This window comes from Podarcis filfolensis (genome assembly GCF_964270895.1).
Source record: "Podarcis filfolensis genome assembly, chromosome: 12".
Taxonomy (NCBI): Eukaryota; Metazoa; Chordata; class Lepidosauria; order Squamata; family Lacertidae; genus Podarcis; species Podarcis filfolensis.
Window position 1 is genome coordinate 37,504,467 of NC_139614.1, and position 12,390 is coordinate 37,516,856.

The following is a 12,390-nucleotide window of genomic DNA, read 5'->3' on the forward strand; positions in this document are numbered from 1 at the left end:
CATAAAAGAGGATGCTTCATCTAACCTACGCAACTTAATACCTAGCTACAAAGTTTACAACAATCCCAGAAAAGCATTTTTAAAATAATGTACTAAAAATTAACGGATAATAATTTGAAATGGAATGAAACCATTATCATATACCTTGTACAATTTTGTGATATGTTAAATATTTGAGGAAGGTTTTATTCAGTCATTTTTCTTTTTTTTAAAAAAATATATACAAATATTTGCTTCCCCATTGACTTAAATGTCATTCAGGGCAAGCGCAGCCCTCAGTTATTCCAGGCACAGCTTGAATTCAGGAGCGCTGCATTTGTACATTACTGCAACAACTAAAATGAAATAGATCATCAAAGCCTCTAGCTGTGTTTCCTTACCACATGTGTGCTTTCCCACCAGTCATATTAAATTGTTACTATAGTTGTTCTGACATACATACATTTAAGAAAAGAAAAGAAAAACTGACCCGCCTTAAGCAGCGACTGCTGCTTTGCAGACAGGCAGGAAATTAAATATCAGAACTAATGCCTTCAAAATACTGATTCCACATTATTAAATTTCTTTCAATAAAACAACTGCCAAGACAGTGACATCAGGACCATCAGATAAAATCTTCCGACTGACGTTAACTGTAAGAGGTTTCAGATCAACACAGCAGTGAAATTATTACAGGAAAGCAGGTAAAGATTAAAATTATTACAGGAAAGCAATGCTATGTGGACAAAGCCAGTTTTACAAAATGCCCTAAAATGGCGGCACTAGAGCCAAGGATCTCTTTGTTCAGCATTGTGCCCTTTAGCCACAGAGCAGCAGAGGCCAACTTAATAATCCCTTTTACCTCTGATTCAGGAAAGGTGAGGGAATGTCTAGAATCGATAACTGAATGGATGAGGACCAATAAAAAGAGGAACCCAACACAAATAAGTCTGTATTGGAAACAGTGCTTTTAAGCCTGGATAGCTCAGCTGGTTAGAGAGTAGTGCCGATGATCACGCCAGGGTTGCAGGTTCAATCCTCGTATGGGAAAGCTGCATATTTCTGCACTGCAGAGGATTGGAGTAGACGCTCCCCGTGGTCCCTTCCAACTCTGTGATTCTAATAAAAATAACTTGTCTGTGAATGACGCGGCCTGGTTTGCTGGGGGCATCAATTATTCGGGACATGGTAAAGAAAAGGACTGCAAAGAGTTTCGAAATGGTATCTCCAGATTGGGGAAATGGGCAGCAAAATGGCTGACGCAGTCCCCCCCCCCCCGTAAAAATTATGCATGGAGAAAGTGAATAGAAGAGGATCCCTGTTCAACCTTAAGAAGCAGCTGAAGTCGAGACGCAACGGGGAGAGCCCCCCCTCCCCCAACTTCGGTTCCCACAAATCAGCGCCCCTCCTGCTTCTTCTTCCTCCTCCTCCTATTCCTGGATCAGGAGCTGCAAACCCGAGCCTGATCCTGATAATGCTGCGGGGCTCATGGCACAGTGGCCGTATGCTACTTCCTCAATCAATGAGCAGCCTGCCTCTAAAATACCAGTCACTGGGGAGCAACAGCAGGTAAGGGCTGTTGTGCCTGTAACCTGCTTATGGACTTTCCCTAAGTCTGTCATGGGCCGTTGTGGGAAACACAATACTAGACTAGATCAGCTCTTGGACTGACACATGTTATGCTCATGTTAAGGCTGATGGTGGACATGCACACACTTGGGAGCCAACTGGTACATCTCCAGAGAAGCTGAATCTTCTATGCCAACAGCTTCATCAATTTAAACATTAAATTGAAGAGTATGCAGTCAGACCGTTTTCACAATATATTCATATCCCACTCCCAGGAAAGTCAAGCCCTACACATGGGAGGAGGAGGAGGGGTAAGGAGAGAAGGTTACTTATGCAATCTCTGTATCTCCCTAGTAAAGGTAAAGGGACCCCTGACCGTTAGGTCCAGTTGCGGACGATTCTGGGGTTGCGGCACTCATCGCTTTATTGGCCGAGGGAGCTGGCATACAGCTTCCAGGTCATTTGGCCAGCATGACTAAACCGCTTCTGGTGAACCAGAGTAGCGCACGGAAACGCCGTTTACCTTCCCACCGGAGCGGTACCTATTTATCTACCTGCACTTTGACGTGCTTTCGAACTGCTAGGTTGGCAGGAGCAGGGACCAAGCAATGGGAGCTCACTCCGTCACGGGGATTCGAACCGCCGACCTTCTGATCGGCAAGTCCTAGGCTCTGTGGTTTAACCCACAGCGCCACCCATGTCTCTAGTACGTTAGGGTAATTATCTGCACCCGAGTGGCTGGCTGCAATGTGTCAAAGCATTGTTAGGGTCAAACTATGTGCTTACAATAAGCAGCTCTCTTTCTTTCAGAAGCAGAGACTGTAGTAGGGTCTCTGATCTGAATCCGATGGCATTTTCCCACTGAAAATCAGCTGTCAAATCTGCTCTTTATTATTTGTTCGTTCAATTCACATCCTGCCCTTCCTCCCAAAGGAGCCCAGGACGGCCAGCACAGGAATAATTTTTTTAAGCATTCTAAAACAGTTAAAACGCAATCTAAAAACAGTTAAAACATTGTTAAAACAAAGTTCTCAGGATTGCTCGGAACAGTGTTCTTCAGCCATCAAATGCCTGCATAAACAGGAAGGTTTCTAAATTTCTCTTAAAGTCAAGAATAAGGAATACAGACAGACCTCACCACAGAGGGCATTCTACAAATGGGGAACTGCCACTGAAAGGGCCCTGCCATGTGTCAAAACCAACAACACAGCCCTCAGTGGGCGATTTGATGCAACAAACAGCACTTTGGAGACAAATTAGGAGTACATTTTATGTGGGGAAAATTGTAACAGAGCTTCCTCTGGTTGTTGATTGTAAGCATGCACTTTTAAGTGTGTGCTTCTCAAAACCTGTAGTTTGACCTTTGGACAAATGAATAACTTGCCAAAATGGAAAGGAGAAAGTATATATTCAATACTTACTTTGATCAGCTGACTGACTCCCATTGGAATAATGTAAAGATCAGATTTAAGGAACCCATTTAACTTAAGTCCCACAGATTTCAATGGGAACGAAAAGCAGCTAGCTTGCTCCAGATCCAACCCAGTATAGCTCCAGTCATTGTCAAAAGCGCTGTACAGCCTCAACTTTTATTAAATAATTTAATATTTCAGCTTAGATTTGCATTAAAGAGGTTGGCACTAGATGGCTCCTTTGCATATAATTTAAACAGAACCATAGCAGCAGTTTCACAGATAAGAAAGCTCTGCGATCCTATCCACTATTATTCACACTAACTCTATCCCACACCTATAATGTATAAAAGGCACTGCAGGAATAAATGCAAATTAGTTTGATATGTGAATTGCTTGCCCTCTTAGCTAAGCTATTCAAGAATGACACACACTGATCATTAGCACCCGGCTAGCTACTTCCGCAACACAAAATAGCTATTTATGGTGCTCAGAGAAAAGGCCTTTTCTACTTTCTGAGCTACGCCAATCTGTTCTTCCACCTTAAAAGGGTTTCTTGAGATGTCCATGCTTCTATAATTGACAACTCCAAAATGAAGGATAGTATTTATTTTGTGTTAATATAGAAATAATAAATACAGGGGTACCTCCGGTTGTGCACGGGATCCTTTCCGGAGCTCCAGTGGGATCCTGAGGTGTGCGTATCCGGAGGTGCCGCTTCTGAGAATGTGCACGGCGTGGTTTAGCGCTTCTGCGCATGCAGCAAAACCCAGAAAAATACTTCAGGGTTTGCCGCGCACGTATCCCGTAGGATATGTAACCGGAGGTGAACGTAAGTAAAGGTACCACTGTACTATCCTTATTTTAGGAGTTGTCAATTGTCTTAATATAGAAATAGGTGATCTACATATACTGGATATAAAGTATTCTATACAACAGCATTTATATACTGTGGTATCATAAAATTTAAAGACAGTGAACACTGGTAAAACAAAACATTTAAAAATGAATAAGCTTTTTTAATTTTTTTTTTTTTTAAGAATAAAGAGCTGCAAAGGCCAGACAGCACAAAAACGTATTTAGGACATGGGTCACAACCCCAAAAGTTATCACTGCCGTGTATTCAGGGGAAACTGTATGTAGCTGGGCATTTGTCCCCTGCTTCTCCCACAGCATATCCTGCTGCTCTAAAGACATGCTACTCTTCGGTTTAAACTGTCTGGCACTGGAAATGGCTGCAACAGAAATATTAATCAAAGTATATGGCTGTCTCCTGGGAATTCATATTGCTTCTTTGGAAAAAGCTGTGTTGTTTTTTTAAAAAAATTGATTGGATTCAGACTTAGTCAAGCCTGGAATAGACCAGGGATGTTATTTCCCCTTTAAAAAAGCTCAACACCTCTCCTCCCCCCCCAAAAAACTCAACAACTCTGCTCTCCCCCAAAAAAGCTCTAACAATCTTCAATGACAACGGGTAGATCACTGCCAGGTTGTTTTTTTATACTGGGTGTAGATCGCAGTCTCTTGGGAGTTGGACGTGCCTGGACTAGACCATAAAAATCATGGCAAACTTTTATTCCGATGGGTCTACTGTAGGTGTGACTAAATCTGGATCCAACACAATGTAATCAAACAAACACTACTTTTATTGACCTTCACTTAATTCCCTAAGTCTACACATCCCAAATCACAAGATTCTTTGGCCCATTCAATGTTCGTCCACCTAGCTTCCATAAGAGTTAATGTCGTCTTTGTGGCTGGGCATGGATTTCCACTTTATACTTCTAATTCTCGCGTTCCTTTGTTCCGCTTTCTCATTTTAAAGGTAATTCCACCAATAGTTGAAATGTGACTCATCCTAACATTTATTTCCTCCACTCTCGTCTGGCTGAATTATTCTTAATCCCCTGAGTACACAGGTTTCCTTCACATTCACCTGCCAATATTTCCATGCTCTTATGCACCTCAGAGTCCACCAAGGTAATACCAGCATATGAAAGTTAAATATTCCCAACTCCTACAAACGTATGGACAAAGCTAAAATGTTGCTATTATTTTTTCCAAACTCCTAATATCCAGGGTCTTTATAGGACAATGGGATTTCGGCCAGGTAACAAGAGCGCAGTATGCATTTCACAAAGGTTCCCCCCCCCCGCCACAACTCTCTATCTCCCACATTACCTCCTATTTTTCTTACCCCAGGCCATCCAATCTTGCCTAATGACGTTCTAAAGGTTGTTATTTTATGGTTTTAAATACAAATCTCCACAACTCATAATTCTTGCAATCAGCCCGAGGCTAGCAATATGACAACATATTTTTTTCTCAGCACTGACTCTAATCCAACGCAAAGAACTCCCCTCGCTCTCCAAGGAATGCTGCCATAGTGCCAGGGAACCTAGGAAATTTAATTTTCCCTGAAGACCCATGTAGGGATCTCAAGCATTATTCAGAGAAAGGTTATGCCAAATCCTACTTTCACACACCATTTTATGGTTGGCATATAAATAAATTAGCATTATCCAGGAAGATATTTGAAAGCCACCTCATTTAACTCTTTTCAACAGGAACGTAATTGTCCCTAAGATTATATGACCTTTGAGGAGAATCAGCTTGTTCATTCATGAAGCGATTTTTCCCCTTTTAATTTTTTTTTTAGTTTAAGGGGTTTGGGGGATGTTACATGCCAGGGTGTAGATAGAAAGTCGTACCTTGTCTGTGCTACAATTTTTGTACCTGCTGATAGGTAAAGAACCACTAAATTCAGTGGTAGATGTAGTTATATTTTACAATATACTTGTTTACATATTCATATAATTCTGCCTTCCTGTGCAACTGGCATGGAAAAGCGAATCTACAAATTTCATATAAAATACATCACTAAATTAGTACACCCAATATTTAAGACACATTTGGTAAAATATTCATTAAATTAAGAACAGACTTGTTTCATTGGTTATACAGTCGTAACCTCGGCTCCCAAATGCCTTGGGAGTTGAACGTTCCTGCTCCTGAATGATCGAAAACCGGAAGTGAGTGTTCTGGTTTCCGAACTTCTTTTGGAAGCCGAACATCCGACGCAACTTCCGGTATTGTTTCCGGTGCACCCGCGCAATCGGAAACCAATCGGAAGCCGCGCCTTGGTTTCTGAACATTTTGGAAGTTGAACCGACGTCCAGAATGGATTCTGTTCAACTTCCGAGGTACAACTGTATCAGGAATTATGGATTTTAGACTATTTGATTACAGCATACAAGAATCAAAGAGAAAACGTACCCGTTTTATTTCCATTCTCTTCATCCTGCAAAAGGAAATCATAAAAATTAAAAGTCCTTGTATTGAAGCAGAAGGAGCTCTTCAAAACATTCGCATCCAGGCTTTTCAAAACTATTTATTTCAGAACTGTTCTACAGCTGCTAAGGGAGCACCTAATTGGCCGAATTTTGAAAAACCAGACAAGCCTTCCAAATAAGTAGCCATCAAATTAATGTTTAATAATGAGACAACTAGCAGATAAAAGTAAGTTAAGAGAAAGCTATTCTAAATATAGCTTTTTATTGCAGTCCTTCATGCTGAAGTTCTCTATTTGTAGAAATGTTAAGAAGGAGCAAAGGAAGCTGCTTCATAATCATTAGTCAGAACCTCATTAGTCAGAACCTTGGTCCATTTAGTTCCAAAGACTTTGCCAGCCTCATGTTGAGACACCAGAAATTAAACCTGTGACCTTTGGCATGTGAAGTTTACGCTCCACAACAGGTTTTCCTCCATTCACATTTTCTACCATTGCTATCAGTTTACTTAGTACTTTCAAACGGGTGCTTAACTGCATGGTGTTCTGCATAATGGTTGCATGAATCTGCTTGTCATTTGGGAGGTTTGGTATACTATTTTAAAGTATGTGAACTACTATTCAGCAAACCATAAACTACCAAAGCGACTCACAGAAGGCTCAAGCTGCCTCAGTAGCTAGGAGTGTCTTTTTCCAGCTCTGACTGGTTCGCCAGTTGCAGCCCCTTTTGGACAGAGATGATCTGGCCTCTATAATCCATGCTGTGGTAACTTCCAGCTTGGATTACTGAAATGCGCTTGATGGGGCTACCCTTGAAGATGACTCAGAAACATCAACTGGTCCAAAATGCAGTTACAAGATTACTGGCTGAGGTTCCCATAATAAACACCCCCTGGTTACCAGTTCATTTCTGAGCCTAATCTGAGGTGCTCATGCTAGTGCTTAAAGCCCTAAAGGGTTTATGTCCCAAATGTCTAAAAGACCACCTCCTTACCTACAGACCCTCTTGGGTGTTAAGATCTGCAGAGCTCTTGGTAGTTCCACCACCCTCAAGAGGTTTGAGAGGAGATGTATTCTCTGTGGCAGTCCCTATGTTGTGGAATTCTGTCCCCACAGAGATGTGCCAGGCACATTCATTGTACAGCTTTTGTCATATGCTGAAGACGCACCTTTTTACCTTGTTCTTACTTAACATAAATATTTTTAGGACCCATCGTAACTGTAATTTGCTTTAATGCTGTATTTTTGCTATAACCCACACCCCACCCGGAACCTTCTGGTGAAGCAGGGGTAGAAATAAATGTAACAGCACCACAAATTAGTCCAATGGAAAGGGAACTTAAAACTCTAGTTGGCAAGAGAATTCAACTCTTCACAAAACAACCCAACTGCTCTAACCTATGCATGTTTACTCAGATACAAGACCCACAGCATTAAATAGAACTTAGGTTGCAACAAGCAAAAATGAAAATGAAAAGGAGGTTTAGTGTGGATCCACTGGTAAACTGAAATGGATGGCTAGATATCTATAAGGCTACTATTTTGCAGTACTGTATTGGAAAAAATATTTTCATTACAGTTCACATGTATAACTATAACCAATGAGTTACTTGTTGAATATTCATTTCACTCACCTTAAACGTAAACTGAACAGCAGACTCTGGGGGGTAAACAATGAAATGTCTTAAGGTGAAGCCAAAACCCTGTGATGTTCTTTGCAAAACTACCGTTTTGGGACCAGGCCAGGAAAACGTTTCTTCATCCTCTGACAGGGATACAGCTTCACTTTGTTCTTTTCCATCTTTATTTTTGGACACCTAATAATAACGAAAAAGAATTGGAAGTTAAACCTCTGACTTTAAGTTACATGCTTTTTTTCACCATGCTATTGGAAGTAATTTCATTTGCAAAGACTGGTTTCTGCAAAAGAAGCTTGCAAATTTTCACCTCTCTGGCCCAGTTTGCACAACATGTTAAAATCACATTTGCTGTTGTTTGAAAGTATGGTTCAATGTGAACTCATTGTGTGCTGGGACACACCGCTGAAGAGTTCTCTCTCTGGGTCCTACTGCTGCTGCCCCACCATCAGAAACAAGCCAGAGTTTGGCTTGTTGTGGATGTCCTCCGAATAAACTACAAGCAGCAAGTCAAGAACAAACCTTTCAAGAAAGAAACAAGCCACAAGCTTGGGTTCAGACATCAAAACAAGCAAGCCTTGCTTCCTGGAGGCATAGGAGCTAGATGGCAGTATAACCCATCCGATGGATCATCATCCTCCAGGGAGAAAGCTCTTTACACTACTTTTGGAATTTCTTGTCAAAAATTCGTATCACCAATGTATATATATATTGCACAGAAGACCATTCTGTCTCCACACTTAAGATTCATATGTTCTGCTCTGCAATCAACTGTCATTTGCAGGGCAGCTGCTCCACCAGATTTTTATTTTTATTTTTACTTTTTACCTTGTAACCTCTCTTGCTTTTTCCTCTCCTGCCAACTCCCTTCCCTTCAGGAATCTGGCAAAGATGCAATGAAAGGCCTATTCACCAAGTGACTCACAAACAACACATTCTGTCACTGGAAACGATACAAAAATACAAATAGAAAGCAGAACCCTAAATAAGAATACTATTTTTTTAAAAAAAAAAAATATTTAAAGCAGCAAAACAGAATTAAGGTGGTGGGGAAAGTAATTTCATCCGGATTTGTGAGATTAATCATTTGTTATTTATTGAAAATGACACTGAGCTGGTTGGTCTCTGTACTGAATTTATTCCTAGGGAAATTTCCCACTTCTGATTTTGGCTCGCCACTGCAACTTCTTGTCAGAATTTATCATACATTTCAGTACTTCCATAAAAAAATATATGAACGGGCCAAAGAGCAATCCTATAATATCAGAGCCAGTTTCAAGCTAACTTATTGTTTCCAACAGTGGCTAATCCAGTATCTTCAGGAAGTGCACAAGCAGGCCATTTCTCTACTGTTTTCAGTAGCATATGGAATTCAGTGGCATAACAACATAGGAATTCCATCCTGCTATCACAGTGGCCAACCAGAGAAGCCCTATGAGAAGCCCACCAGCAAAGCCTGAATACAACAGTGCTTTGATCTCCTCACATGAAATTCCCAGCTACTGGTATTCAGAGAACATAGGCATTGTGGCTAGTAACCATTGATTGCATTATCATCTGCACTGCCATCTTGATTGGTCGCATTCATCTGTCTGAACTTGGAAAGACATCCAAGTTGGTGGTAGGCCATTACACCTGGTGGGAGGGAATTAACATGGGGGTTCCATTGCAGTCCTGGCTAATAACTGCCACAGCCTTCCTCAAAGCTATCTAATCCATTTTTTTTAAGTACTGTCTGAGTGATATCACCACATCTTACAGCACCATTTAGTTAGTTATGCTAGGGACAGACAGAAGATAAGGCAGGTCTTTACTAATAGCGCTTAGTGATTTGAAGCAAGGAGCTACACTATGATTTGATAGCAGCCACAAAAGGGCTCCTAAATTCTGAATTAGATTAAAGCTGAAGAAATCTTGGAAGGGGGTGAAACAGGACCATGAGCTCAGCTCTGGTACTAAAAACAAATCTGAGGACTCAGCATGAGTTCAGAGGCATTTTTTTCATTAATTCTAAAGGTACATTCCTTCCCCTACCCCTCCCTGGCTACTATTTTGCACCTGCTTCCAAATGGTGGACCTCAGCGGCCCAGTATACAGTCGTACCTTGGAAGTGAAACAGAATCCGTTCCGGAACTCCATTCAACTTCTAAAATGTTCAGAAACCAAAGCACAGCTTTGTGAAGAACCAAAGCGCAGCTAGTGTGAAGAATTTTATTTCCTAATCCACATTCTATAAAATGCTGCCAGCCTAGAATATAGAATTTAGGTAAAGGCAAAGGGACCCCTGACCATTAGGTCCAGTCGTGGTCGACTCTGGAGTTGTGGTGCTCATCTTGTTTTATTGGCCGAGGGAGCCAGTGTACAGCTTCCGGGTCATGTTGTATGACTAAGCCGCTTCTGGCAAACCAGAGCAGCGCACGGAAACGCCGTTTACCTTCCCGCTGGAGCAGTACCTATTTATCTACTTGCACTTTTGATGTGCTTTTGAACTGCTAGGTTGGCAGGAGCTGGGACCGAGCAACGGGAGCTTACCCCGTCGAGGGGATTCGAACCGCCATCCTTCTGATCGGCAAGTCCTAGGCTCTGTGGTTTAACCCACAGTACCACCCGCATCCCAGAGAATATAGAATTTAGAAGGCAGCTATTGCTCAGTGCTTTTCCCTTGATTTTGTATCTTCATCATAATCAGTAACAAAATGAACATCAACCAGCAATTTCCCAAACCACTGTCATGTCTTTTTTACATCAATACTAAGAACATACACCCAAGTAAAAACCTCCTATGATATGCAAATTCAGAAGCAAGTACTGTGCACTATCAGGGATGTCCAACCAGTAGATCGTGATCACTGCCAGTTTCTTTATACTGGGAGTAGGTCGCAGTCTCTTGTGAGTTGGACATGCCTGATGCCTGCTTTAAGCCAACCCCCAATAGGATCAGGTTATCTCAAGAATCTGAGTGTATTCCATCAGCTCTTGCTCAAAACCCTTCATCAGCTTCTGAAACCTTCATGCTAACCCTTCTGAAAAGTTCACTTGACCTAGAAAGGCACGATTCAAAATATACTATGAATGAATACAGTGTGCGCCATATGGAACTAGTATTTATTTTGCCATGAATACAGTTGATTAGAAGCCACTGCGTTCATCACCTGAACATCATATACTTCACACATTATACTGCAACATGTCTTCTTTCCCTGCACAAATATTACTGTATAGGAAAAAAGAGCTGTGTGTGAAGTAGCCCTCAGATGCTATATCAAACAGAGCTGCAGTTTGATGAATAAAGTTTAGATGGCAAAATCTCACTATAAAATTTAGTTTTGGATTATCCAGGGTCAACCCCCAATGCACAATATAGCCAGAGTTCAGAAACTATTTATATAATTAAGCAAAAAGGAAACAGCCCATTTAGAATAAAGGTTTCCACATGAACAACTTTGCTCAAGTGGCATGAATGATCACAATCACTTTACAATTAACCTGAGGCTGAATCTGAGAGCAGCTGAATGCAAAAATTCTGCAGACTGTGAACCCAGTCCAACAACAACTGAAATCACCTGGAATTTTACCAAGTCCAAATGGGCACTCCCTTTAAAATAGCAGATTAGGGCTTGAATACCCTGAACACTCTGCAAATACAGTAAAACTGCAGTTCTCAAGCACTCATATTTCTAAACCCTAGTTATTCTGAAAATGTTCTACTTCTACTTCTATCAGGGTACAATTACTGGCTATGGACCAAAAGCACATAGGTTCCCCACACTTGACAGTTTGAAGGCCCAACACCTGACCTCCTTTCCTTTGGAGAAGAGGTTATTTCAACCAATGTACCAGAGAATTCTCAAACTGTTACTTTCAACACTGTACACACAGGTCCCGCTTACCCAAACAAGTGCTTCCTGGAAATCATTCATTAGGCAAGTGTTTGCATAACGAGTCCGCAATTTCCATTGATTCCTATGGGAATATTTCTAATCTGGGACTTTCCCAATCTATTTCCCCACTTTTTCAATGGTTTCTTCCAGAAATTGGTGCAGCCAAACAGCAAAAGAGAAGCAAAAGAAAAACTGATTTGTCCAATCTTGTTCCCTACTTACTTCCATGCATAGTTTCTTCCCCAAAATATCTGCCGCCATCAAGTAGAGCACAAACAAGCAAGGAATTAAGGCAGTGCGCAAACTCCAGATATCTGGCTATCTGAATCTACAGAGTGTATAGCAATGTGTGGGCATAATTATTTACCTTTATATAAGTGAATTCATATAACGTGTGGGTGCATAGCAGGACCCAAGTGTATTTTTAATTTGATATAGTATTGTTCTTAAAGAAATCGGGGCAACCATTCCAAATTTGTTTTGTTCCAAAAGAACATTTCTTGCAGGTATTTCAACAGATGACCTTGTTCATTGTTTATTATTATTTCATATGCAACAAGATGAAAAGTAGTAGTGCTAAATTATATATAAATTGGGCTCAGTGCAAAACTGCAGCTAGTAAG

At 41.1% G+C, this 12,390-nt stretch overlaps 1 protein-coding gene across 8 annotated transcripts in view; it reads right to left on the bottom strand.

Annotated features, from left to right (window-relative positions):
- ARHGAP21 (Rho GTPase activating protein 21) overlaps nucleotides 1–12,390 on the bottom strand; it is a 106,016-nt gene that overhangs the window by 46,705 nt on the left and 46,921 nt on the right. For 5 of the 8 annotated variants that reach the window (XM_083579155.1, XM_083579157.1, XM_083579156.1 and 2 more), the window contains 2 exons: nucleotides 7,884–8,066; nucleotides 6,237–6,261 (listed from right to left, as the gene is read on the bottom strand). In XM_083579155.1, the coding sequence (XP_083435281.1) occupies nucleotides 6,237–6,261; nucleotides 7,884–8,066 (208 nt within the window). Of the gene's footprint in view, nucleotides 1–6,236; nucleotides 6,262–7,859; nucleotides 8,067–12,390 lie in introns of those variants that run through there. The other 3 variants (XM_083579162.1, XM_083579159.1, XM_083579158.1) reach the window with 1 other exon arrangement.